The sequence below is a fragment of the Acomys minous genome (genome assembly GCF_964271855.1).
Source record: "Acomys minous genome assembly, chromosome: 3".
Classification (NCBI taxonomy): domain Eukaryota; kingdom Metazoa; phylum Chordata; class Mammalia; order Rodentia; family Muridae; genus Acomys; species Acomys minous.
The window spans coordinates 60,417,788-60,443,907 of NC_140485.1; the positions used below are offsets into that span (position 1 = coordinate 60,417,788).

The 26,120-nt window shown below is 50.6% G+C and overlaps 1 protein-coding gene across 2 annotated transcripts; it reads right to left on the reverse strand.

Annotated features, from left to right (window-relative positions):
• Positions 1-1,681: 1,681 nt before the first annotated feature.
• EDN3 (endothelin 3) lies at positions 1,682-25,257 on the reverse strand. 2 transcript variants are annotated; one of them, XM_084775974.1, is made up of 6 exons: positions 24,996-25,256; positions 24,170-24,485; positions 6,014-6,190; positions 5,164-5,229; positions 3,681-3,809; positions 1,682-2,984 (listed from the first exon to the last, which is right to left on the reverse strand). In XM_084775974.1, the coding sequence occupies exons 1-6, from the start codon at positions 25,045-25,047 to the stop codon at positions 2,945-2,947; spliced, it is 780 nt and encodes a 259-aa protein (XP_084632100.1). In that variant the 5' UTR covers positions 25,048-25,256; the 3' UTR covers positions 1,682-2,944. The 2 variants fall into 2 exon arrangements, with proteins under 2 accessions (XP_084632100.1, XP_084632101.1); XM_084775975.1 differs by lacking the exon at positions 3,681-3,809 and having other exon boundaries at positions 24,996-25,257.
• Between the last annotated feature and the right edge of the window lie 863 nt (positions 25,258-26,120).

Here is a 26,120-nt window from a genome sequence, read left to right on the forward strand (position 1 = left end):
CTACAGTTGGTTAAGACCAGTCTGACTTGGAAGCTTACAGCCAAACTCACTCTCCAGACTCAAGGCCACCTGGGCAGCCCTTCAGAAACAACAGCCAACTGGTTTGGCTCTCTGCTGCTGCCATCTTGAAATCCTTCCCCCTTATGAACTAGGGTGCCACGCTTTCTGTAGCCAGCCCTGAGCGCCCTCCTTGTGCATGGCCCCTCCACTGCTCCTCTCCATGCCAGAACACCCTGCCTGGACCAGACTGCTCACAGGAAGCTTCTAGACCTCCTGGCCTGTTTGTTCCTGAGTCCTGCCGCCTCCCCAAGGGCTGAAGTGCCTCCAGGGCATGCCATAGTCCCCGCTGTGCGCTACTGCACACCCCGCAGGGTAAATCAGTGCTCAACTCTCTCAACTCACCAGAGTCAAAACTCTCCAAAGTGGGTTTAATTAAAACAAGAGGCTCTTGGGTTTTCTCAGATTAGATAGTGATCCGGGCTACTCCAAACACAGGATTTCTTGGGGGTGGTGGGTTGTTCAGATGGGGGTGAGGGATGGGGTGTTTCTGGGTCTTTGTCTTGGTCCAACTCCCTTCCCTGGTTGTCTCTAAGAGTGAGGGTTTGGATTAAAAAGTGGGGCACAGAGACAGGGAAGAGAGTCCATTGCTCCCAGACCTTAAAGACCAGAGTCCTCAACTTTCCTCATCTTCCTCATATTGTGGTGACCACCCTACCCATAAACTACAACTGTAATTCTGTTGCTGTTATGAGCAGTAATGAAAATATCTGATATGCAGGGCATGTGATCTGTGACACCCCCACAAAGGGATTGTGACCCACAGGTTGAGAACCGCTGCTATAGACACTTTTGAATCTTTAAAAAAAAATTTTATTAGCATGGCTCACACATAGTGGCACTTTTATAATGGCATTTGTCCTAAGACGCTTCGACAACCTTCATCCCCTTGCTCACTCCTGCTTTTCCTCCTGCCTCCTTTTTATCAAACAGCCTCCCTTTTATTTTATGTCCTGTGTGGCCTTGCTGCTGGAGTCACTTCTAGAGATAATTCTGAAATGCTCTAAGCAACAGGCCCACAATTGTCTCCCTGCAAAGATTGTGTGGGTGCCAGGGGGAAGGGCAGGGGTGCCAAGGAAGTTGCCAACTCCATCCTAACCTTCTTCTTCCCAGATGCCTTGATGTTTATCTTCTCAGATGGTCCCCAAACTCCTCTCCTTCCTTAGTATCCCCACAGCTGCCTGTGCCTCGCTCTATACTTTTCTCTGTAGACGAATTCTACTTCCGGAACTCTAGCTCCCTTCTGCCTTCTCCAGAGACCTACGGAGAGTGAATGCAAGGAAAAGCCCACAAACCAGAGCAAATGTTTAGATTTTTTTTTTATTATGCATTGGCCGTATCTTCTGAGCGCTCTCACAGTGGGTGGGTTGTCTGGCCACTGTGTCAAGCAGTGTGTATGCACTTTGAACATGTGCTAAGGGATATGAGCTTGGATCTTGAACACAATTTAAAATCTGTCTGTCTGTCTACCTATCTACAGTGCATTTACTTTTAAGAGAGCCTATAAAGGAGTTAAGTAGAAAATAGTTCCCCAATAAATAATTACTTCTCTAAGCTGTACATCCCTCCCCCAGCAAACCATCACTCTTCCTCTCCCTCCCCCCCTCCCCCCAACAGGCAGGCTGTAATAACTTAGGAGACAATCCTCTGAAGTCTACCATCTGGTTAAAGCCCCACTTCACACTCAAGTGTCTCCGCATGGTGCCCTTGGCACATGCCCAAAGACAGGTTCTCTTTGCTGTGGGGGCCCAGTGGGGAGGTGGGCAGATTATCCCAGATGGGCCTGCAAAGCAGAGTCTTCAAGGGAACTCACAGTCTGCCCCGCCCCCTTCTGCCCCCACACTCACCATGAACACAGCGGAAGAGCTCAGCTGAAAGAGAGTTTTGAGCCATCAGGAATTACAACTCCCAGTTGTTGCCAATTATATAGATACACAGGAATTTACATAATGCACAAAGAGTTTGTGTTTTCAGCTTATTTTGAAGCCACTCCCCAAAGATCCACATATATATTCATGAAAGCAGATATCTAACCTAACAGCCTTGAGCCAGAGCTGTCCTCAGGGCAGCTTACTGCAAGGCAGCCTCGGAAGCTCCAACGCAGAGGTTGTTGCAGAACCCACAGCTCTTTGCTGTGTGCCCAGAGTGTTCAGAACCATCAAAAGTGTTTCTCTCCCCCCTCTCTCCCGCTTCTCTCCTTGTTTTGTTTTTCTTCTTATTTCTGAGGTCCACTCTTTTGATGAGCACTAAGCACAGCTGAAAAGTCTGTCAATCCTATGAAGTGCAAAGTCATAGACTACGGGGACGGCTGGGACCCAGGTCTCAAGCAGACAGATTACTCACAGCCTGGCTTAAACATTCACAGGCCACTCGAGCTGCAGAAGCAGGCCTGCTCCCACCCTGCAGGCCAGCAGGGTGTCCTGCATCTTCTAGGAGATGGATGCGTGTTTACGTTTGTAAAGAGCCAGCCTGGTGTCCACTTACTTCCAAGAGGCGTCATGTCAAAAGCCAGTAAGTAGCTTTCTGACTTAACATACCTCACCAACAATTTCCTTGTGAAACTGGAGCTGCAGGCATCTGGCCCCTAGGGCACATGTGGGATCATTTTACCCATTAGAGAAGCTGGAGTCTTTTGGACTTGGGCATTCTTGGAGTAAGGGTGTACCAGTAGTAAGTGGGGGCTCTTTGGGTGGGTCTTCTCTCTCTCTCTCTTTTTTTTTTTTGGCCTTGGGCTAATTCCCCCCTTGTCCCTAAAGAGATGGAAACTTGAACTGTGAAAGCACAAGCACAGTGGCTCTGTCCTGGAAGGCAGTTGGCAGGCAGGGAGAGCGAGGGTGAAGTCCACTGCAGGAAGCAAGAAGCATTGGCTGTGGCCTGCTTGGGCCCGCTAAGGCTGGCGGTGGCCTTTCTCTCTCCTTGATGTCAACCTATTTTAAGGAAAGAAGACAAAAGAAAAAGAGGGACGTTAAGTCAGCACACTGGCTCTTCTGGAAGAAGTGACCCTGACCACGCCTGGAAGCTGCCCCTCACTGAAGCACTCAGCAGTTTCAGAGGCTGCGTGCAGAGGCGAGAAAAGAAGAACAGCAGCGTGGGTGTGGCCTTCAATCCCTTACTCTTTTTAACCACAAGCTAAGGATGACAGGAGCTGAGCTGCCACTCCGAGTGTGACTCTGGCCATTACTAACTCACATCTAAGCAGTGAGGGGCGCTGGCAGAATTAAAGACTTTCTTCCGGCAGAAAGTGTCTTCTAAGAATTTCACATGAATCAGAAGGTTCTGGAAGGCTACCTTCAGTGGGACAGCTGCTGCCAAACACAATGTCATTTTGACTGGGTGTGTGGATGGGGTGAGCAGAGCGGCAGACAGGCATGTGTGCACACATGCCTGTGAAGGTCAGAGGGCAACTTCACGTGCCATTCCTCAGGACTACTCACCTTTTTATTTTTTCCTTTTCTTTTTTTTAAACCGTGTCTTTCACTGGGGCACTTTGGTTCGGCAGGGCTAGCTCTCTAAGGCGTCCCAGAGAGCTGCTTTTTTTCTGCACCCCAGCCACCACCAGAGTCCCAGGCACAGACCCGACCACCACAGCCAGCTTTGTATGCAGGTGCTGGGATCACACTCACTCTCGCGCTCGCAGAGCCAAGCACTTGACGGTAGCATCCTCTCTCCAGCATCTCAGTCTCATCCGAAGAGCGGCAGCAGCATGGGAGGCTGGCCCTGAGTGCTTCCTTTGCACATCTCTCCTTTGGTGGCTGCTCCTCAGATAACATTCACATTCTTGAGTGGTGTGTGCATGGGACATCCACACTCCCTAGTGCCCCCTGCCTGACACAACCCTCCCTCCTTCGTCCATGGAGCTCACACCACCCATCCCTCAGATCTCTGTGCCAAGGTTTGCCTGGCTGGTGAGATGGCTCCTGTCTACCCGATCGTAAACCGCTGCCACCCCAGCACTTTCTAGCCTGGATCTACTGTTTTCCTTTGTTCCCCTCACTTTGTACTGCACGTGTGAGTCTGTCTGCTGTCTGCTAAGGAAGACCCAGGGCCTCGTGCTCTCCATGTCTAGAGTAGGGAGGATGCAGCACGTGCCAGGTGAGTAACAGATCTTGGCTTGAGTAAATCAACAAATGATACAAGTGATGGACAGAGTTAGTCACACCCTGCTCTCCGCAGCGGAAGTTCAGGGTAGCAAAATGGATAAAGAGGGAGAGGAAGAAGAGGAGGTTGAGTAAGAGTCAGTTGGGGTCTGGCACCCACTCTTTAGGGTCTGCGGGCACCTTGGCCTCTCTGCTTCCTTCCCTTTCCTCTAGAGCACTGGAAGCCATCTTATGGGTTTAGGAAATGCCTGTGTGTAGGGCTTGGGTGAATCTCCCCTGATCATCCTCTTCGGGAGCTGAAGCCACCTCCAGGCTATCATTATGAACATAAACTATCACCCCATTGCGGACGTGCAACTGAGTGAGTCAATAATAGTGACTTCAGATTGAGAGAGTGACAGGTAAGCTCAGCTTGGTTGCAGGAAGCCCTCAGGATTGCTCACATCAAGAACAAAACAAAACCAAAACCAAAAATCACACACACACACACACACACACACACACACACACACACACACACACACACCAAACATAAAACAAAGCAGGTATTAAAAATGGTCTGGGAGGGAGTGGGGGTGGTCGTCTATTGTTCATGTGGCACTCCCATATCTACCAAGAAGAAACGACTTAATTGGGATCGCTGGGTGACAGAAGTAGAGGCCAAGGTGGGCTCGATGGCTCAGACTGGGGAGCTGGGAAAGTGGCAGGCAACTGCTTGGCCATTCCAGTGAGAGCCAAGCCAGCTGTCATTACCTTGGACTTAAGAGGGACATGGGGTGGATGTGCTCCGGAAACAAGAAGGCTTACTCAGGACCAGAGGCGTGACAGTAAGCATATATACCCAGAAGTGACAGACCAAAAGGACCCTTGTGAGCTCTGGAGTCCCACTGGCCTCTTATGGAGACCAGATGCCACCTCTCCACCCACCCTGTGCCCCTGAGTACCCCTGGGGAGCTGGGAAAGTGGCAGGCAACTGCTTGGACATTCCAGTGAGAGCCCCCGTCTTCACCTTTGAGGAGGGCCTCCAGTTTCCCCCTTCTCTTCTGCAGCCAGTCTTTGCACTCTTCTGGAATCACTGTGGGCACACATCAGGTTTCAGGAATTAGCGTTTCCATGTGGCTAGCTTGGGGCTGTCAAATTATGACTTCCTCTTCCCCACCAACAAGCCCATTCGTGTGTTCCCCAAGGACCAAGCCCCAGGCACCAAATACTGGATCGAAGGCTTAGTGGGTAGATGTCTAAGCGCCGAATACACTGCTTAGTTTCTCACCGGATGCTGAGAGCCTCAGCTGAGAACAACAATGCAGCAAGCACCAGGTTCCCCAGATGGCGGAGCCGAGCCTCAAGCCCACCACACCTGCTTGCTTTGGGCTCACCCGCCAGGTAGATCATTAAGCCCATACGAGAGACCACGGGAGTCCCATCCACACCCCACTCAGCCATTCCTTCAATCTGGTGCTAGCTGCTCCGCTTGCCTGGTTTGATAAGCCCAACATGAAGGGAAAGAGGAGCCAAGAGTTTCATGGCACCTGTCTAGGGAACAGGGGTCCAAGTGGCCACCCTGGGGCAAGCATGGTGGCTTTCACCACTCGGTGAGACAACGAACTCCTGATTGCTGTTTGAAAAGAAGCTAAAAATATACATGGAGATGGATGGGGTCTTCACTCTTTAAAAAATGTTCCCAACTTCTGGTTTGTGCACAGAGCTACAGGCTGTGGCTATGGCCTGTGCTCTGAAAGGCAAGGAAGGTTGGGGACCTGGCTGAGCTCCCTCTACCCACCTTGGTAAAGGCCCTGGCTTAGCTTTTCCCACCAGTGACTTGTACCTAAATATGAGTGGGACTAGGAGATGTGCCATACCTGGTGACATCTGCGGGACGTGCACAGAAGTGTGCACAGGCCTTGTCATCTGTCTCCATGCAAGCACAGCGCGAGCGTGTCCATGGAGAAGGCTGGGAGCTTCCTGGAAAGGGCCCAGAGGACCTCTTTCCCCGGAGACTTCCTCTGTAGTTGGACAGTCCATAGGGCACAGTCTGTCTGCAGAGCACAAAGAAACATCAGGGAGGGGGTCTATTTAGCCACTCCAGGGTGAGGCACCCCACTGTAGCATGCTAGCCGAGAACTGTCCAGAGTGAACTGGGCTGCTGAGACGGAAAGACTAGCAGGAGGCCTAGGGAAGAGCTGACTGACTGCTCTAGCAGCCTTAAAGAGCTGAGGCAAGTATGAGCACTCAGGGGGTGGGGGTGGGAGTGGGGGTAAAGGCCAGGCCGCAGCCTCCCTGGGGTGTCTCAAGCCACAAGTGTGCCACATGTCCCAGGCTCCAAGCTCCTCCGGTACGCAGTTGGCTTTTTCTCTTTTCCAGCTCAAATCATGCAGGCTTACCTCTTCCAGAGGAGGCCCTTAGAAGCCAGCCTGAGCCTCTAGCTAATCCTCAGCCTGTCTTGGTTAATGAAATCCTTGCAAGCAGGAGAAGCCTAGTTAAACCCCGAGACTGCACATGAAGATGCTGTGTGTGGTAGCTTGTGCTTAGAATCCCAGTGCTGGGGAGGTAGAGACACCAGGGTCCTTGAGGCTTGGTGGCCAGCCAGCCTTAAGCCAGTGAAACAGCCTGTCTCATAAAAAAGGTGGACGGCTGGTAAGGAGTGGCATCTGAGGTTGATCGCTGGCCCTCATGCATGTATGAACAGAGGTTCACACACATGAACACTCCAGGAGCCTGTCCTTTGGTTACCCAAAGCTCCTGACAAGGAGACCTTACCTGATGCATACGATCTTCCTTATCTGGGGCCTGACCTGGTACCTATCAGGCCTTCCATGCCCGAGGCTGTCCCTGACAACTTCAGTGCTAACTGAACTCCATGGCAGAGCACACAGCAGGCCTCACAGCTGGCACTAGGGGAAATGGGGCAGATGCAATTACAATTATTAGAGACCCACCCGAGCCCCTGGATGCCGTGTCCTCAAAGAGACAAGCCTCAGCGGGTATGCTTGGTGCTCTCCAGAAGCTGTCGCCACCACCTCAGTGGGGCGGCTAAGCACAGAATTCATCCTGGGACGGTCCTATTGTGCAGCAAAAGCTGTCTGAAGTGAGCAACCACTTATGGTGGTTATGGTGGCGTTAGGAGGCGTGTCATCTAGAGCAATAAATGTTGGAGTCTGCTTTTAAGAGAGAGCACAGCCCAACCGTGCCCAACCATGACCCATTCTCCAAGGAGAAAAGGCTTCTAGAGCAGAGTGAGAAGTCAAAACCACATGCTTAATTCATTAATGTAACTGAAAATGCTCTGAGAGACAAATTACTAAGAACTTGAGGGAACTTATGGGGCCAAAGGCCCCTTTCCAGTAACTCTGGGCTTTATTGCTCGTCCCTGTTTCTAGAGTCCCACAGAGCATCGGCAATTTTCTACCTCAAAGGGTGGCCTCACCATCCTCTCTGTTTTCAAAATAAAATCAATTGAATTTATTTTCCTTAGAACCACACAGCCATGAAGTCTTGGGGGGAGGGGCAGGGTGTTGAAGAGAGTCAAATGAGGTGCCTGTAGGACCAGATGCTTGGAACAGCAGCTTTCCATGCTGGGTTGGAGACCAGAGAAGAGCACCCTGCTCAGCCCCATGGTCCTTTCGCCCCAATTCATCCCTACCAAGCATTGTAAGAGGCACGAGAGCAAGGTTCTCTGCTAACCCAGACAGGCCCAGCTTCTGAACAAGGTGGAGGGAGATGATGGGTCCAGTCCTATTGAGAGCTGGATCTTTTCTCAGGACCAGAGGATGAGGACGGGGAGAAGAATAATGTGGCCATTGTTCTGGGTCCAGATTTGGCTGAAGGTATATTTTTCCAGTAACAGGATTACAGTAAATCTCCAAGTGTTGACATTAAAGCCAGTCCTCTGTTTCTTGGTGAAAATTACCCACGAGGAACATGGATGCTCCCATTTCTCCATCAACATCGAGACCCGCAATTTTGAAACTGTCAGCTGATTCCGCATCGGTGGGTGTAGAGCCACTCAGCTGAAGCAAAACATTCTGCCTAAAGTGTTTTAAGTAAGGAAATAAGACTGGGCGTTTGTTAATAGAGATGTGTTAGCACTTCCTCAGCAGCCTTGAGCAAAAAACTGCCATGTACAAACGCCCCCGACAGCTTCAAAGAGTGTTTATGGAGAAGAGCCCCCTCCCTAAGGGATGGAAGGCTCTTAGGAGCTGGCCAGATCTCCTTGGTATGTCCTGCCCCGGTGAACATGTATAGGGTTTGGAACATCAGCTCAACATGAAGGCCCACCTACTCCAGGTCTAAATATTAAAAGATTATTGATCGATTAGATAATATTCTAAGAGAGTTCTGTCTCTCAACCTGGAAAAGGTACACTATAACCGCTCAGAGAAGCAGCCTTACGTTAGGGCCCAGCTATTCCTTGGAGTTCTCCGATGAAATCTGGCAACCAAACGACACCGGCAGCTTCCTTCCCTTCCCACCTGCTTCATCCCACACCAGGGCAGCCTCATCTATTCCCAGGCTATTTCCACAACCTATCTATGCACCAACCTACAACCACCTACCACGCAGGTTGTCAGACACTAGAAAAATATATTCCTGGGCTCAGGGACATTCAGGTAGGGGATCCAGGACTCAGAATACTGGGGAACACTCTCTAGGGAAAGGTGCTTTCATTTTGGAAAGTCTCGGCAATGGGTAGAAGACGCATAGCCCAAGGTAGGCCACCGATGGGCCTCTAACTCAGAGCCAGGCCTGGGTGTTCTCTGCCCCCATCTGACTGCTGAATACCTGCTCCCCAAAAGCAGACAGCAGAGCTGGGTGTCGGGGTTCACACCTATCATCCCAGCACTTGGGAGGTAGCCATCTGAGGACTGAGCAGCCAAAGGGAATCTTGGTTACATAATGAATTTGAGGCCAACTTAGGCTATAAGACTGTCTGAAAAGCAAAAAACAAAACCACAAGCAAAATCAGCAGGGAGCTGAGCCTTTACTTCTTTTGTACCACCTATGAGCTACAGAGAATAGAGTTAGAATTGAGGCAGGAGGATCACTTACAGCTAGACGTTAGCCTCAGCTACACAGTGAGTGCCAGACTACAGAATGAGACCTTGTAGCAAGAAAACAACAAACCATAATAATAATAATAATAATAATAATAATAATAATAATAATAATAATAGAAACACTAAAACAAACAAACAAACAAACAAACAAAAAACCAAAAGAAAGAAAGAAAACTTGATTGCGCCTATGACTGCTAATTGTGAGGTAATCCAGCCTGACAAGACCGGATTCTCTGCAGCTTACTGATCTCAAGCGTGGAAAGCATCATTACAAAGAACTTGAGGGCTCTTGAGCATCCACCTTGTAGCTAGGATTATCTTAAGGGTGAGATGGAGATACATCCAAGCCTACAGCCAAGAATACACATGCTCCTGGGAGATCAAAAACTGAGACAGGAGAAACGTCAGGCCTGTATGTTCAGGCCTAGAAAAAGCACACAAAGTACAGGAAGATCACCTGGTAATTCCACCATTACGTTGTAAAGCGCTTATGTGACCAGCACTCCACCCTCTCAAGGGTACAAAACAAGATTGTCAGGCATTTGATGGAACAAGATGCTGCATGGGGACACACTCAGCAAAGAGTTAGCGGTGAATGAAAATTAGGTCCCTCGATTATTTAATTGGTTTGAGAAGTTGTTTCATCAGAAGAAAAATTCCACTCATCAGACACGCTGTGTTTGTGATGTGTGACTAAGCAATAAAGGACCACAACAAGGCTGTTCCCTGCCCCTCCCTCTTTCTGGCAGGCAGGCCACACACCACCGCCCATCACACGAGAATCTGTCCTTCATTTGCATTGCTGCCCTTTGTCACCATTCCCTGAATGGGCAACACGTACTTAATAGTGAAATTCCATGAAAATGGAATTAAATTGGCTGAGAACCTTGGGCTAGTACGTTCAACCCGACTGCGACTGCCTACTGTGGAGCGGTAGGGTTTAGATAAGAGAGTTCTTTGTAGAGACAGGCGGTCTCCCCATCTGTTGATGTCAGGTATACCAGTTAGCCCCACACAAGGGAAGCAGATGAAGAGATGGATAAACAAAACCCTCTCCATCACACCTACGTATGCAGTGTCTGGTGCGCTGTGTGTTTGTATGATAAATTACCTCTCAACTTATGTACCAAGAACACTCATTATTTAACCAGCGATGAGGATGCCAGAATCTTATTTATCACAGCGTCTTTATTTTTCAAGTTTTCCCCAAATGTCATATATAAATGTTATTAAATATTAAACTCCAGAGTCGCCTGCATTCATCTTCATCTGCAGAGCCACACTGAGCATCCTTCATTTATCTCTCTGTAAAAAAGTTTTTAAACAAGGAAAATGACTTTAGGAAAAAAACACACACACACACACACACACACACACACCCTGGCTCTAGGACTTTTTCCTAGAGAAATGAGAGAGAGAGAGAGAGAGAGAGAGAGAGAGAGAGAATATCTAACCATGCAGCTGCCAGTGGCATTTAAGAGGTAGACACGGATAGGACAAGGGCCCGGCTGCGAATCAGGCGAAGGCCTTCACTTGTGGAGTTCTAAACCACTGGGAGAATGGATCAAACTGAAAGAGAGATCGCCCCTCATCTCCCCCCACTGAATGGCATTTAGCAACACTTGCAGGAGAAGGGTCTAGGCAGACACCATGAAGTGGACAGGACGTCCTGCACACGAAGCAAGGGTTCACGGACAGGTTAGCAGGTTGGCGTGGCCAGTTTCCTCCATCCAACCATGTGTTGTTCAGTTGTTCATCTTCTCTGGCATAACTACGGTTGTCTGGGCAGCAGCCCCACATTTCACCACGGCAGTGCTGGCCTCAAGCTGGCTGCAAGAGAGCTCTCCACCCATCTCCAAGGCTCCAGGACTTGCAATAGTTCTGTGCCTGCCACTTTCTGCCGGGTTGTTATGGATCTGGCTATGAGGAGCACCCACGTTTACAGCTCCTGGGACTCAGTAATGCGAAGCCAGCCAGGCAGAGGGAAACACGGACAACATTTGTATCTCTCATTGTCTTACTTTATACACACAGCTGTTGTTTTAAGGGAAAAGGCTAAAGCGCTGGCTGAATGTCTCCCCAGGATTGGGAATGTTCATTTTTACCTCAGAACATGTGTCAAGTTCATGATCTGCCCTGTACTTAGTGATGCTTTTCCTTCTGCAGCAGGCAAGCAAAGACCTCGGGGCAGCCCAGCATGCACTTCACCGCGCTCTGGGGACCACGCTGGCCAAGACAGGAGAAACATGGCTCCCACTAGCTAGTAGGTAGTCCAGAGGTGTCAGCCATCACTGGATATACCCTCTCACCAGCCTGCAGACAAACAGCTCTGAGACCCTGGCATGCTGTCTCACCATGGCTGGATTCCAGAGTCCATGAAAGCCTTCTTTAGATGGCACCACTGGGCCATCATCTTAAGCTTAGTTCTTCAGGCAAGGAAGGTGGTGTCTGCCCTGTTGCTTACTAGCTCTGAAACATTAGCCAGTTAGAACCGTGTCCTCTCCTGAGCGACAAAATACAGATGTGCCAGGAAGTAACTCTTCAAGTCAACAAGCATCAATTAGATGCCTGCTGTGTACAAATGCATGGGAGGGGGTGGCAGTCTTGGAGATAGGATTCCCCACCGTCAAAGATAGCAAGAAGGGGCTTATCCATCTGGAGCCTGAGGCCGGCGTCAGAGGTTCCTGGCTTCTTGAATCCAGTGTCCCGTTTTTCTCATCCCTCCAGCCACCTGCCTTAGTCTCCCCTGCCCCTTCCACAGATGGGCCACCCTGTCTCTCTTCCAAGGTTCTTAATGAAGGGACACAAGCTCAAAGGGCATTGTGGGGCTGCCCCGTGCCAGGTGGCTCTGTTCTGCCTTAGGTATCAGTTGCCCCTCCAGGTCCCCCACCCTGCAGCAGCCCTGCTTTCTGGGGTGTTTATCCCTTCTGATCTGAGGGGGGAGGGTCCCGTCTCCTTCCACGCATCATGTCTAAACAAAGCGTCTCTTGCTTGTTACCTCAAACTCCTACGGGGCCTGGGCCCTATACTTAGGAGGTGGCTAGCACACTCTCAGGTATGACAGGAAAGCCTCCACGTCTCCAGGCAGAGATGTTTTTCACTGCGCGCTAAAGAACCAGGATAAGGCCAACACATGGAGTCGGCTGAAGTTTCCTTCCATTCGCGCCCATGGTGGGATGGCAAGTTTGACTTGTGCCATCCTTGAGCAGGTGGAAGGAAACAACCTTCCTGCCTCGGTCCCTCTGCCCAGAGCTCAGCTCCAGACAATGGGTCAAGTCAATCAGGAGCCTAGAGCCTAGATTTTACTTATCCTTTTTCCTTACTTATCATGCACTTACGAAAGTCAGCTACAGGCCAGGCCATAAGCCAGACAGCCCCGGGGGTGCTCTTCCGACCTCCGAGGATGAAATGGGTCAGACAGCCTGGGTTCCCCATGTCCTCAGTCCCCAAGCACATTGTTGGCTGCATAGTATCTCCCACACACCTCGTGTTTCATAAATGGGCTAGGGAACTAACTGGCCATCTGTAGCTTCCATTGCTTCAGCTACAGAAAACCCTCACAGATCAGTGTTGGGAGAGCCCACAGCAAGGCACTCACAGCCACAAAGAGCTAAAGACTAGAGAACTGAAGAGTGATGAGATGCAGAGCAGTCCCTTGCTGGGGTTGATGGCTGACTTCTAAGACATTCCCAAGCATTTCTCACTATTGGGCACTGACCCTTCATCATCAGTCCCAAGTTCAAGAGACATATCTCCCTCTGAAGCTATGATATCCTTGGGGACTAGCCTTGACACAGTCTCCTGGGGTCAGAACAGCAGGATTTGGTCCAGTTGAGCCCTCGACTGTCTGGCTGCCCACCTCTGCAGTGCCTGGCTCGTACCCTCACTCAACACTATCACAAGGTCTCAAGTGAGGAGGGTGATGCCTCTCCATAACTGTCTCCTGCATGGACAGGAGTCCTGACTAGCTGAGTGGGTTTCTACTGCTTTGGCCCTCCGTCCACCTCTTTTGGAAGACATGATCATTAATTCACTGCAACCCCCACCCCTGCACACTGGGAATTAAACCCAGCACTTCATGCAACTAGGCAAATACTCTATCACTACCCCACACCCCAACCATGGTTTCACTTTCTTTTTCTCCATTTATTTTCACTAAGTTGCCTACTCTGGCCTTCAAATCATTCAATTGCCTTTAATTTTCAATCTTCTCATCTCAGCTCCCCCTGAGAAGCTGAGATTACAGTCCTACAACACCAAGCTGTGATAATTAATCTTAACTGTCAACTTTATTGGATTACAAACCCTTAGGGGATTAGTGGTCATGAGGGCTCTGACCTAATCAGAGGATGAAGGCCTGGCTGCAGTCACAGAAGGATAGCATCTCAGCATCACTGAGAGTTGAGTTGGGTATAAGAAGTATATCACTCAGCCGGGCGGCGGTGGCACGCTCCTTTAATCTCAGAACTTGAGAGGCAGAGGCACGCAGATCCAACTTCGAGGCCAGCCTGTCTACAGTGAGTTCCAGGACAGCCAGGGCTACACAGAGAAACCCTATTTCAAAAAAGGAAGAGGAACAGGAGGAGGAGGTGGTGGTGGTGGTGATGATGGTGGAGGAGGAAGATGATGATGATGAGGTGGTGGTAGTGGTGCTGGTGGAGGAAGAGGAGAAGAAAGAGGAGGTGGTGGAGGAGGAGGAGGAAGAGATCACTGGGGAGAGGTGTGTCTTACTCTGATCCCTTCCTAGTCCCCTGTTTCTGCTTCCTGGTTGCTATGATATGAACTGCTGTGGCCTGCCATGTCTTCCCCACCACAATGCCACCCCTCTGAAACTGTGGCCTAAATAAATCCTTCCTCTTCATTCAGTACCCGTTCTCTTTGTGATCAAAGAGCTGACAAGAGCAACTTAGGGAAAGAAGCGGTTATTTAGTTCACAGCTTGGGCATGCAGTCTATCATGGCAAGGTGAGCATGCGGCACATCTCCAGTCAGGGAGCAGGGAGAGGTGAGTGCTGGTTCTCAGCTAGCCTTTTCCTTTTTAGTAAGTCCAGTTCCTCAGCCCATGGAATAGTGCTGATAACATTTTGGGAGAGTCTACCTGCCTCAGCTAACCCAATCTGTAATCTCCCTCATGGGCATGCTAGAAGTTTCTCAGCTAGACTAGGTGGTTCTAAACCAATTAACAATGTTGATCATGACAGCCTTCTTTTAGATGATTGTTATGGTGACAGGGCATGAACCAGGCTGGAGGTGGCCCTCAGGAGGGAGGCCCCAGGCTTCAGGTGGTGATCCTAGGTGAGTCTCTTCCCCCACTGGAGGACCTGAAAATTGCAAGGTTGTTTGGCTACTTGGAAAGGTCCACCCAGCTCCACATCCCACCTGGAGCTTTTCAAGAGCCCTCAGCACAAGCACTATCAGCCTCTCGATCCCTAGGGAAAGCCCCAGAATGTGACTCCAACAGGAAAGCCACAACTCAGTATCTCCCCTGCTCCACCTCTCTGAGAGGTTCCCAGGATCTCGCCAACCATATTTAGAAAGCCTGTACTCATCTGGGCCTTCGACAACATATAAGCAAAACTCCCACAAAACTCAAAGCCACAGAAACCATCATCTCCCAACTTGCTGGAACACAGAAGCCATTCTCCCTTCCTCACCCAAGGGTCAGAGGAACAGAGGGTCATAGGAAATGCTCTGGCCAGTTTATGAGGAAGCCTAAGAGTTAACGGCTCTATCCTTCCCTGAAAAGTTAAGAGAAATAACGTGTGTAGAGTATAAGGCATCTAAAGAATCCTTGGAGTGGCTAACTTCCCCTCTGCTCTGTGCGACCAAAGGCGTCAAAGGGGCTAGAGTTTCTCTCTCCAGTCTCACATGACCCTGATGAACTCCAAGTCAGATGGAGGCATGAACACCCTCGCCTATCTGAGCTGGCTTCATTACAACTTTATGCAAAGCTGCAGACAGATGGGTCTCAAAATAGCTGCCAGACGTGGGGCCCAGAGAGGCAAATCAGAGCAGGTATTGGAAGGAGGGGGGGGTCCCCTGTAGAGGGGGTTTTCAAAATGCTGACACCGTCACATGGCCCTCTGAATTACCTGCAGGATGTGAGTGAAGCCTGCTGGGCTGCTTTTCAGGACAGTGCCTGTTCAGGACAGAAAAGGTCTTGGTGACTGGGCTTGCTCAATGCCATCGCACCCATGACAACAAGGTCTTGCTTGTGGCCTTGCGTGGTGCTGTGTAGGCGGTGCCAATACTACAACACTTCCCTCAATCTGAGATAGCTGGGTGCCTGTTAGTGAGGCAGGCTTTATCCTCAAATGAGAAGTAAGGGAAGGAGCAAAACCGAGGTGGGACAAGCAGGCTGCAGGTCGGCATTGAAGCTGTTTCTACTTTGTAGGTACAGACTTCTGCCCTCACTCAGGTTTTATGAAAACAGCCTTGCCTTCCCATGCTAAGGTTCTGGTGCCTCTGAGCATCTGTACCTAGAAGCACCTTCTGGTCTCCATTCTATATCACTCAGGAGACACGCAGACGTCGGATCTGTAGTCTCAATTAGTTGCTTCGAACTTAGAGCAAAGCAACTTCCCCTCCCTTGTTCACCGTAGGCCATTTGTCCCTCTGGCCACCCCTGTCTCTGAACCTTTCTAACACACTCAAGGAAACAAATATGTTTCTGTGTTTTTTTTTTTTAACTTATTGGGTCGGGATGTGGGGCTCTGAGCAGCAGTGCCCCTGGTCAGTGTTAACTAGAGCCTCATACAAAGTCAGCCTCAGAAGGCCATAAAAGAAGGCCAGGCCGGGTGCTGCCAAGTTGTACAAGAGCGCTTGGCTCTTAAAAGCCATGTCAGGGCTGAGAAGGATGATCTTGTCCTGTCAGTCTATGCTAGGGAGCCCTGTGGGCTGCTGGGAAGTTAGCCTCCTAAAGTGCACCTAGACAAGCAGCCTGTCACCCATCACACACAGCCATTCTGGAAGTCGGTGTTCACTTTGAGGACAGTTCATTCTAAGCCAGAGGAGGGGCACAGGTGTCCACACCCATGTACACATGTTGGGCACACACATGTACATGTGAGCTTTGCATGTATGTGGTTCTCATCTTCAGGGCCATTGTGCCAACAGAACAAGAGCAGGCCATTTCCTCACGTGTCACTGAGTAGTGGCTCTAAACAGGGTCTCCTGAGATGTGGACCAGACCCTCTTAACAGCTCCCCAGCAGACGTTCTGAGACGCCAAGGGTGCAGCTCGGGGCTTGAGGGCTGGAATAGTGAAGTCAGTTCTGTTCCAGCCATGGCCAAAGAGCCTCCTTACGGAAAACATTGTTTACCTCCCAGTTTCCTTTGTTTTAAATTCTTGTAGGAATAAACCACACCAGAGATGTCAGGGACTTGCAAAGGCCTTCAGATTTAAGGCCAAGTTCCTAGCTGCAACACCCCTTTCATCTACCAGAAACCCAAATGCTCCCTTGGGGTCACGTAGGGTCACAGCCTCTTCTTACCAATCCTTCTTGCTTCAAATCAAGCTGCCCAGGAGCCTCTGCAGGGCTCAGCTGCATCCCAGCCTAGCCTGAACTTTACTTCTAGGCATCTCTCCTCCTTGACTCTGGCGGGTTTTGGCTAGTGGGAACTCCAGGGAGAAGTCACCTTGTGGGGGTGACCTTCACAACCTACTCTTAAACCCTACCCCCCTACCACCCCCACCCCCCCTGGCTCTCAAGTGAAGCATCTTCCTGTCAGATGTTCTAAGAACTAAGTTATTCAAACTCAGAGCTGACAGGCAAGGAGTTAGACTCCCAAGGAAGAGGTGGAAATGGACACATGGTAAAACACGGGCTCAGGGGTGATAGGCAACTCTGAGCAGCCAGAACCTTGAACTTGGCACCGCTGCTTCTGGCTCTCATCATCTTCTACACAGCCTTCCTGAAAGCATGCCATGGAATCATTTCTCCCCCGTGTATGCATCACTCCTGGTAACTCCCAGTTTCTTGTCCCCACTTCAGGGCCTGGGTGTGGAGTGAGATGGAGAACAAAGCTCTCTGAACCCCCAGTGGAGGAGGGGCAGCTATCAGCTCCAAATCCCTTGCTTGGCTCTCCGCTAGCCTCTCCCAGGTAAAAAGGTAGGCCTTACCTTCCTTTCAACTCTCCACAGGATTTAACAGCCTCCAGACAGAGCCTCCACCTTTCCCTGAAGTGGCAAGGTGCTGCCTACTGTACCAAGGGAGCCTATGCCAGGACCTCAGGAAGCATCAGACCTGTACCAGGGATCTCGCGGAGCACTATGCCCCAGTCTCGAAGCCAAGACCAAAGAGAAGCAACAGGAAGTAACAGAAGAGGGCGGGACAAAAAAATCCCATTCCACCTACAACAACCTTTGGCCACAGGTGCCTTTATCTAGCTGCTTATCAGTCACTGGGACAGTCAGACACGCCTTGTCCTTTATGCTAACTGGACACCGGCAGACATGAACAGAGTTTCCAGAAACGCTGCAGGTCAGAGAGAGAGAGAGAGAGAGAGAGAGAGAGAGAGAGAGAGAGAGAGAGAGAGGGAGAGAGAGAGCATTTGCAGCTGGGCAGTCCTGGCGAAGAGAGTGACCAAGGTTTGATGGTCCAAGAAGTCGATCTAGAAGGAATTTTCTAGATGTTGATGCCTTCCAAGCATGGGACAGAAGAGGTAAGACAGCCACTCTGTGGAGAGAGGTTTCCACAGGAAGTGGTCCTGGATTGTGGTGGTTGCATTTTTAAGATCTTGCAGGTGACAGACCAAAGCCCCATCCTGACCAGTCTCTGGAATACTTGCCCTGGCTACCTTCACTTCCCTACTGGCACACAGGGGACTGAGACCCACAGGACATCTTCAAAGCATAATATCCAATGACATAGTATGATCCTCAAGTTTAAGGTCTTTGAAGACAGGTGGGTCTGCTTCCCTGTATAAAATGCACATGAGGTAACCATGGTGTCCCTTTCTCTCTAAATGTCACGAGTCCTTAACCCAAACTGTGTGACAATCTGGACAGTAAGGAAGGATTAATTTAAGCAAATGCATCTCTCTCGTCTACGTATAACCTTTGTCATAGAACCAGGCAGTGAGAAGCAGGTCAGGGCATGGACTTAGAGAGTGAGAGGTCATGAAGCAACAGTCAGAAAAGGAAAATTCCCATTCAAAGGATGGAATCAGTGGTCCGTGAACCCCTGAGACCCACACCTGTCTATCCCAGCATCTCTGCAGTCAGGCGAAACCTCCCAACCATGCACACTACCATCTCTAGGACCTACCCAGGGCTCTTGATGGCCAACAAAGAGTCATGTTCTTCTCAAGTCAATACTATGCTTCCAGAATAAAATAGAGGACAAGAGACGGACGAACAGTTTGTGCTTTCGCCTGTGTGTGTCTTTATGTCTATAAAGATACTCCTGCAAAGGGGCAGATGTGTTAGTCCAAAGAGTCACATATGTGAGTCAATATCACCATTGCGAAGAACAGAAGCAGCCAGAGATGAGAACTACGTCCCAGAGCCCAACGCACTGCCATGAAGACATGGCGTCCATACACGTGTTCCTTGGGCTGGGGAGATGGCTCAGTCAGTGAAGCTGCATAGGCCTGCAGACTTGAGTTTGCATCCCCAGCACCCACATAAAAAGTTGGGTGTGGTGGTGTGTGTCTGTAATCTCATTGTTGAGAAAGTGTAGATGGGAGATCCCTGGGACTTGCTGGGTAGTCAGTCTAACTGAATCAGTGAGCACTAGGCCCTGGTGAGAGATCCTGTCTCAAAAACTAAGGTACAGAATGACTGATGACAACACATGGTGTCAACCTCTGGCCTCCACCCATAATCACACATGTAGCCATATACATATGACCACACACATACACACACACACACACACACACACACACACACACACACACACACATACACACGGGTGTGTGCAGTATCATGCACATGTGCAGGAGTTAGTTACAGCAGGGAGCCCTGTGCTAGAAAAGATGAAGCAAGGGGAAGGGACACTGAGAGGGCAGATCCAGAAGCCACACTACTGAGGTGAGGGTCCCTGTAACCCCAGGCAAATGACTCGGTCTCCTGCAAACTATGGAGAACACATACATATACATACCACAAACAGAGTTGTGTAACTCTCACAGAAGGATGTGTGACCAATCCACATTGTCCTTGTAGTCAGCATCCGTGACACATTCCCAAAACAAGGATGGCCACAAAGGCTTTGTCCTTTCTATTCTGAATAAATGCATCAATGGGAATGATCCTACTAAGGCTGGCTCACAGAACAGGGAACTTTTATTGGGATCCCCAAATCTCATGGTGGGTGCACAGCTGGCTCCAGTCTGCTTAGAGCCAGGGCCCCAGGCCCACAAGTTCCATTGTGATCCTCTAACAGTTGGGCAGTTTCTCTGAGAGACCTGCTAAGATGCCTTTCTTAAATGACACTGATGGTGAGAGCGGGACTCTGCTTTTCCACAGTAGATGACGTGAAAATGCAAGTTCAAATGTTGTGATTATTATTATTATTATTCATCATCATCATCATCATCATCATCATCATCATCATCATCATCAGTCTACAAAGCAAATGTCATTCCTGTGGGATTAAGTAAGTATGGCATGCTTTGGCAAAGGCTGGGCAGCAAGCTGGACGTCCTAAGGAGACGTCAGTTGAAGCAGTTCAGGGGGACCCCTGATCACCTCCCCACAGTTGCACCAGAAATTTGCACCCTACACAGGGGAAGCAGGGAGCTGATGGCACCTCCTGCCATACAGAGAAGCATCGCTGGAATGCAAAGGCAAACCGAGATGGGAGATGCCATCAGTCTCTCCGACACACCACAGTCACGATTCCCAATGTCTTTCCATAAATACATTCTTGCTTGTCAGCCATGTGGCTCAGACTTTTGTTTGGGAAACACGGTCACCATCACAGCGTCACAGTGGCTCCCTCAGATGTCCCTAAGGGATTAACAGATGGGTCCCCTGGCGAAGAGGTGGGGAAACATACACAGGGCTCTTTGCTGGGTGTCTTGGCTGCTCTGTTGTCATTTGCAACTACCCAGCTCAGAAGGAACATGCCTCTGGGGGAGCATGTTAGGCCCGGTGTCCCGAAAGGGTTAATTTTGTTTTGATGCCCAATTGTTTGGTCAACCATCAACTAGAAGCTGCTGCAAGGGTCTCTCCAGATGGTATTACCATTTATTCATTACCCTCTGAGCAAAGCAGATTGCCTATCCACAACCTAAGTAGGCTTCGTCTAGCCAATTGGCAGATTCAAGACTGAGGTCCTCTAACAAAGACGGAATTGTGATTCTATGTTCCCTTTGATCTCAAGTCTGTGTCACCATCTCTCACTGGACTTTTCAGCCATAGCTTCAGCTATGATCATATAACAGTATTTTCCCTGTCTCCATATGGTACCCTATTTCTTCTGACTCTCTGGTGCCCTGAGTGATACAATCCCCACCTGCCTTGAAAGTAGGGCATAGCTTTTGAATACACTTTTGCAGACAGAGCAGCACCAAGCATATGAGTGTGTACACACATGACATTCCTGACCACCTCCCCACTCAAGTGTGTACACACATGACATTCCATGACCACCTCCCTGTTCAAGTGTGTACACACATGACATACTATGGACACTTCCCCCACTCAAGTGTATACACACATGATATCCCATGACCACCTCCCCACTCAAGTGTGTACACACATGACATTCCATGACCACCTCCCTGTTCAAGTGTATACACACATGACATCCAATGACCACTTCCCCACTCAAGTATATACACACATGATATCCCATGACCACCTCCCCACTCAAGTGTGCACACACATGACATCTCATGTACCACCACCCCCCATTCACTGTCATAGGTTTTGTGAACTTTCCAGGACAAGAAGGGATGGGCTTTTCTTGGTTTGAATTCTGTTTCTGTTTTTGTTGGCAATGTTGGAATTGCCTACGGGTTGTGGGAAGTTGGGGTTCCTCACATGACTGAAGCAAGTTTTAGGAGGATGCCTAAACTATGCCATCTCTTAGTTGTGATCTCAGATGCCAAGAAGTGCAACTGGTTAAGGACAAATGTACTTCTTTGGAGCTGTGGGTTTTGTTGGAAAACATGAGAAAAGTTTTTTGGGGGGTAGCAACTGGGAAGACATGCACCAACACAATACAGTGGGGTGCAGGGCCTAAAGAGGGCCACACACTCTGGACAGAAAGGCCTCCTGGGAGAGAGAAAGCCTTTCCGACTAGAGCCACAGCAACAGTTAAAGCGAGAAAGCAAAAACCAGTTCAGGGTTTAACCAGAAGTCAGTCAACATTGATGGAGCATCTATCTATAGATCTGTAGGTGCAACATCCTTAGATGCAGAGATGGGGTGTCTATAGTGTGCTGAGTGCTATGAGTGCAGGCTAACTGAGCTCAGGGTATGAGCTCAGGAAAAACCAAAGGATCTCAGATCTTCTGTTGGGGAGATTCTTGAGAGTATAGGTCCCTGGCGCCTACACTAGGCAGTCAGCCTCCCATGAGGATGTGGATGGGCTGGATGGTAGCTTTCCACATTACTACTGCAGAGTCTCGGGTTGTAGAACCAAGCCTACTCAACACAGGCTTCAGACAGTCATGACAAGTGTCCTTCAAAGATAAAGTCAGAGGGTGGACTCGATCTCCATACAACTGAACGGACAGGAAGAGGGACACCATGAGATGGCAGAAACACCCAAAGTTCAAGGTCCTTGGCTTAGTGACAAGGATCAAGGCTCCTCCTCAACCTGAGCAGCCAGCCCACATGGACAAGGAACAGCCACATCCTGGTGGGGACACTTGGGGAGTGAGAAGATTAGATCTGTTTAGGACAGAGATAACGTGAGAAGGAGGGACCACTGAAGAGAAGGGGCTGAGACTAGGGAAGGGGACCTTGTGTGCCAGCCAGTACTTTTTCAGGTTCTTCCATTCCATCCGAGGCCCAGTGAGCTCATTTTCTCTCATTGTAATCTTATTCCAAATATTTCAGAGATAGCAAAAGGATCTGCTTAAGGGAAGGAAGGAGATGAGGAAAGGAATGAAGGGGGGGGGGTTGTGCGTGCAGAAAGAGAGTAAGGCGGTCCAGGAAACGTCTCCCTGTTAACATGTTTATCTTGTCTGAAGTCAAAGTGTCCAAGTCTGGCAACTGTCACTTTTGTTTCTCGAGTGGTTGAATGGGACGCAGGGACATTGGCTTTACCCCTTCCTCCCCACTGGGTCGAGTAAAACAAGGTGTGAGAAGAGAGGAAGAGACCGGCTGGACACTAGGAGGACCTCTTCCAGGCGCTGATGGCTTCCTTTCGAGCCGCCCAAGACTGCTCAAAAGCCCAACACGCGACCTCAAATACGTCTGGATGTTAATGGAGCCTCTGGGACATGGCCCAGGTACTCAGTTCCTGCCTGAGTGGTGCTCAGGAGACTGGAGGGCAGGCAGAGACCTAAGAGAGTTTCCAGTTCCTGATCCTATCCTGTCCCTTATGTCTGAATTTCTTCTTCCTCCAATTTGCAGCTTGGATTCTAGGCAAAACCAGGGCCCAGGGCCTCTACTGACTGCCCTGCCCGGTGTTCCCCTTTCTGCAGTGCTCATTTGGTAGGATCACGGTGGTAGAAGGTTAGAAATCAAGGAGGACAGCACTCAGGATGCTGGTGATTCTAAGAAAAGATAAGCCCGAGACACTGAGAATAGGAACCAAGCCACGACACTCCAATCAGCATCCCCGTTATCCTCCCATCTCCCCCCTGTGGGCTGACAGTTGGTACAAGGGCCTCATCAGACACAGCTGGATCAGCTACAGAACTGGTGGGTTCAGTAAGGGATGACAAGTCGCAGGACAGTGAGGGCCATGATTAAACAAACTCAGCGTCCCCCTGAGCCCAAGGTCCTATGCAGGAGTCCAGGTGGCTCATCCATGAAGCCAGCTCTGTCAGCCTGGCTATCCTGGCACATTGGGGAGATTTCAGACCTACCTGGATGTGGTTAAAGGTATTGTCACCAGATTCAAAAGACACTGGGCCCCTCAGAGTACCCCCTTCTCAGTGTGCTTCGTTATTGAGATGTCTAGATGGGGCAGTGACTCCTCAAAGTTACTACCTAGAGGTCTCTGAGACTAATGGGCTTCCGGGAGAAAGGAAACCACACAGGAGAATAATCAGTTGCCTTTCCAGGCTGAGGGTTTATGCTTAGCCATCTCCAAGCTACAAGCCACGGAGATAGTGGCCAGAACAAGGTCAAGCCATCGGTCGCCTTACAAGTTATGTTGATGAATGCAGGAGGATCCCAGAGGTTGAGTGGGAATTAAGTGGAAGATAAGACAGTCAAATGCTCTCTACGGCCCTGAGGAACGGTGCTCCTCTCTAAAGGCTGACCCTACCCTGCATCCATACCCTACTAGTAGGTACATGTAGGAGGTTTGAAGGCTGAACAGAGGGGGCTCTCTGTGGCCATGGCTGTGGACACTGGAGTCAGCCCTGGGGAATGGCAGCCATGTGACATACATATGTCACTCTGGCTTAGCATCCAAGATAGGCAGAAAAGAAAAAAGCCATTTCACAGAATGGATGCTATGTGGGTATGCCAAGCCTACCTTCCTGCTCTGTCCCCCTACCCTCACCCCACCCCACCCCCAGCCTCCCAGCCCCCAAAGCTGCTCTCAGGGAATTCCAAGGAGGGTTAGGGGAAAGACTTAGCCCACTTGGCCGCTGAAGCAGGAGCTTAAACAGTTTGAAAGCAGCTAACGCCCCTGGCCACCGCATCATCTCAAATCCAGGATTGAGGTCTAGGAGGAGAAGCAGGTTGTCCCTGCAAAAGCTGAACTCTGCCCCCCCCCCCCAAGGCAGATTCAGGGGTCTGAATGAGGTGGCCTGAGGTTCATGCAAAAGGCCTGAAGGCTCAGGCTGGGCCCAGAGCCTCACTCCCTAACCCCCAGGTAACTCACTCAGGGGTGTTGATCCAGATGATGTCCAGGTGACAGTAATAGACGCACTCCTTGTCCTTATACGTAAAGCACGTGCAGCGCCTAGGACGGTGGTGTGCAGGGACGCCCTCAGTCTCTTGCTCCCCATACCTGCCTGCTCCCCGGTACTGCCCAACTCTTCCAGGCTGTGGCAGCGGCTGTGCAACTGTTGGGGCCACTGTCCTCTCACCAGGGCCAGCCACAGTCTCTTCACAGTCCCCCTCCGATCCAGCTTCAGGGGCCCCCTGGGACACACTGGCTCTGCCAGAGCCCCCAGTGTGGGGGCAAGGCACAAATCCTGCGGGAGGAGAATTGAAGGGCTCCTAAGCTGCTGACACAGAGTTCTTGGCACCCACTACCCCGTCCCCCCCCCACCCCGCTTCGCCCCCTTCCCCTCCCCCCCCTCCCCAAACCAGAATGAGAATCAAACAAACTTCTGCAATGTCTGGGGGCTGGTTGAAGTCTTCAAACTAAGCCAAACGCCTTAAAAAGTTTATAAAGCTCTGTGCACACCCAGTAAAAGCTTGTTGAGTTATTTCAGTCCCCGGGAAGTCTGAAGGCGATTTGCTCTTCACTGGGTGAAGTTGGAGTTTGTGAAAAGTGCCCAAAGAATACTCTTAAGTCCCCCAAACTGAAACCCCCAGACCCTGTGGAAGCAATCACTATTCAGGTCCCTCTGCCCGCCCCTGGGATACTTCAGGGTGCAGAGCCAGGCTCATTAGACTCCCCGCAACACAGACCCGCGCCTGGGTTCCTTTTGTGTGCACTCCCGCGTGGAGAGGCGCGCCGCCCCGCCCCTCCCGCTTACCTGCCGCGGAGGTCACTGTGAGCCCGAGAAGGAGCCACAGCCCGGGCTCCATGAACCCCTATCAGGCGCGGGAGCACCCGGCCTGGAGGGTGTCCGATTGTGACCGCGAAAGGGCACCGGGACAGGGTACAGGCAGGGTACAGTCCTGCCGCTGCCTGAGCTGTGCGTCCTGGCTCAGAGTTAGTTGGAGGCGGCGGTCACGAACTTTCAGAGCTCGCTGCCCATCCCTGTGCAGGGCTGGCCAGCGGTGGCTCAGGCTTTTCTGGCTCCCGCACCACCCCCTTCGGCTCCCCGCCCCTCCGAGGGGCTGGAGCTGCCGGCCGGGCCTTTGAACCTGCGGCTCACGGGGGTCGCTTTCCAAGAGCGGTAGGGGCCAGAAGCACAATTGCCCCAGGCGCAACCAGGGCCCGCAAAAGGCGGGACTCCCCTTGGGTGGGGTAGGGTGCCCCCCTCCCCAATAGCTGCCGAAAGGCCACCCTCTGCCCCAGTGCACACTGTATCCTTCCACTTAGACTCACACATGCAAGCCCCTCCCCAGCCCAAAGCAACCTCACCCCACCCCAGGAGCACCAAGACCGTGCTTGAAAGGGCTGCACAGAGGGGCTGCTGGTTTCATGTTAGCTTGAAATCAGTCTGAAGGAAAGGATCTGTTCGCCAATGACCATACTCTTGCTGAGGGCCTGCCTGCCGGCCAAGGCGCTGGTGCACTTTACACTTCTGATTCATGGGTGCCCCAGCCAGCTCCCTGCCTCTGGAAGTTCCGAGTGGCAGATGGGGCAGTGGGACTAAAGCAAAGCTACAAAGATTCCATTCCCTGTGAAGTAGTGGTCCTGGGCAGTCCCGTTTCCTCACTGCCCCCTTCAGTGAGGGGTAGGGGCGTGTCTCTCTCTCTCTCTCTCTCTCTCTCTCTCTCTCTCTCTCTCTCTCTCTCTCTCTCTCTCTATCTCTCTCCAGAGACCACACTCATCCTTGTCAACAACTGTCCACAGGTGTCTTCAGCACCGTGGTAGTTTAATGGGTCTGCAAACCTCCAGTCATAAAACATGGGTTTCAAGGCCATTCCAGCCTCTTCCCTATATTTCACATGATGGGCATTCTAAAAGGTAGAATCCGAAGAGATTGATT

Excerpts from the sequence above, each read along its gene's own strand:
- EDN3 (XM_084775974.1), bottom strand. The coding sequence starts at position 25,047 with ATGGAGCCCGGGCTGTGGCTCCTTCTCGGGCTCACAGTGACCTCCGCG. Across the intron at positions 6,191-24,169 it reads ATCTGGATCAACACCCCTGA|ACAGACTGTGCCCTATGGAC; the intron begins GTGAGTTACCTG and ends TGTGCTCTGCAG. Across the intron at positions 5,230-6,013 it reads CGTCCCGCAGATGTCACCAG|TGATTCCAGAAGAGTGCAAA; the intron begins GTATGGCACATC and ends GTGTGCCCACAG.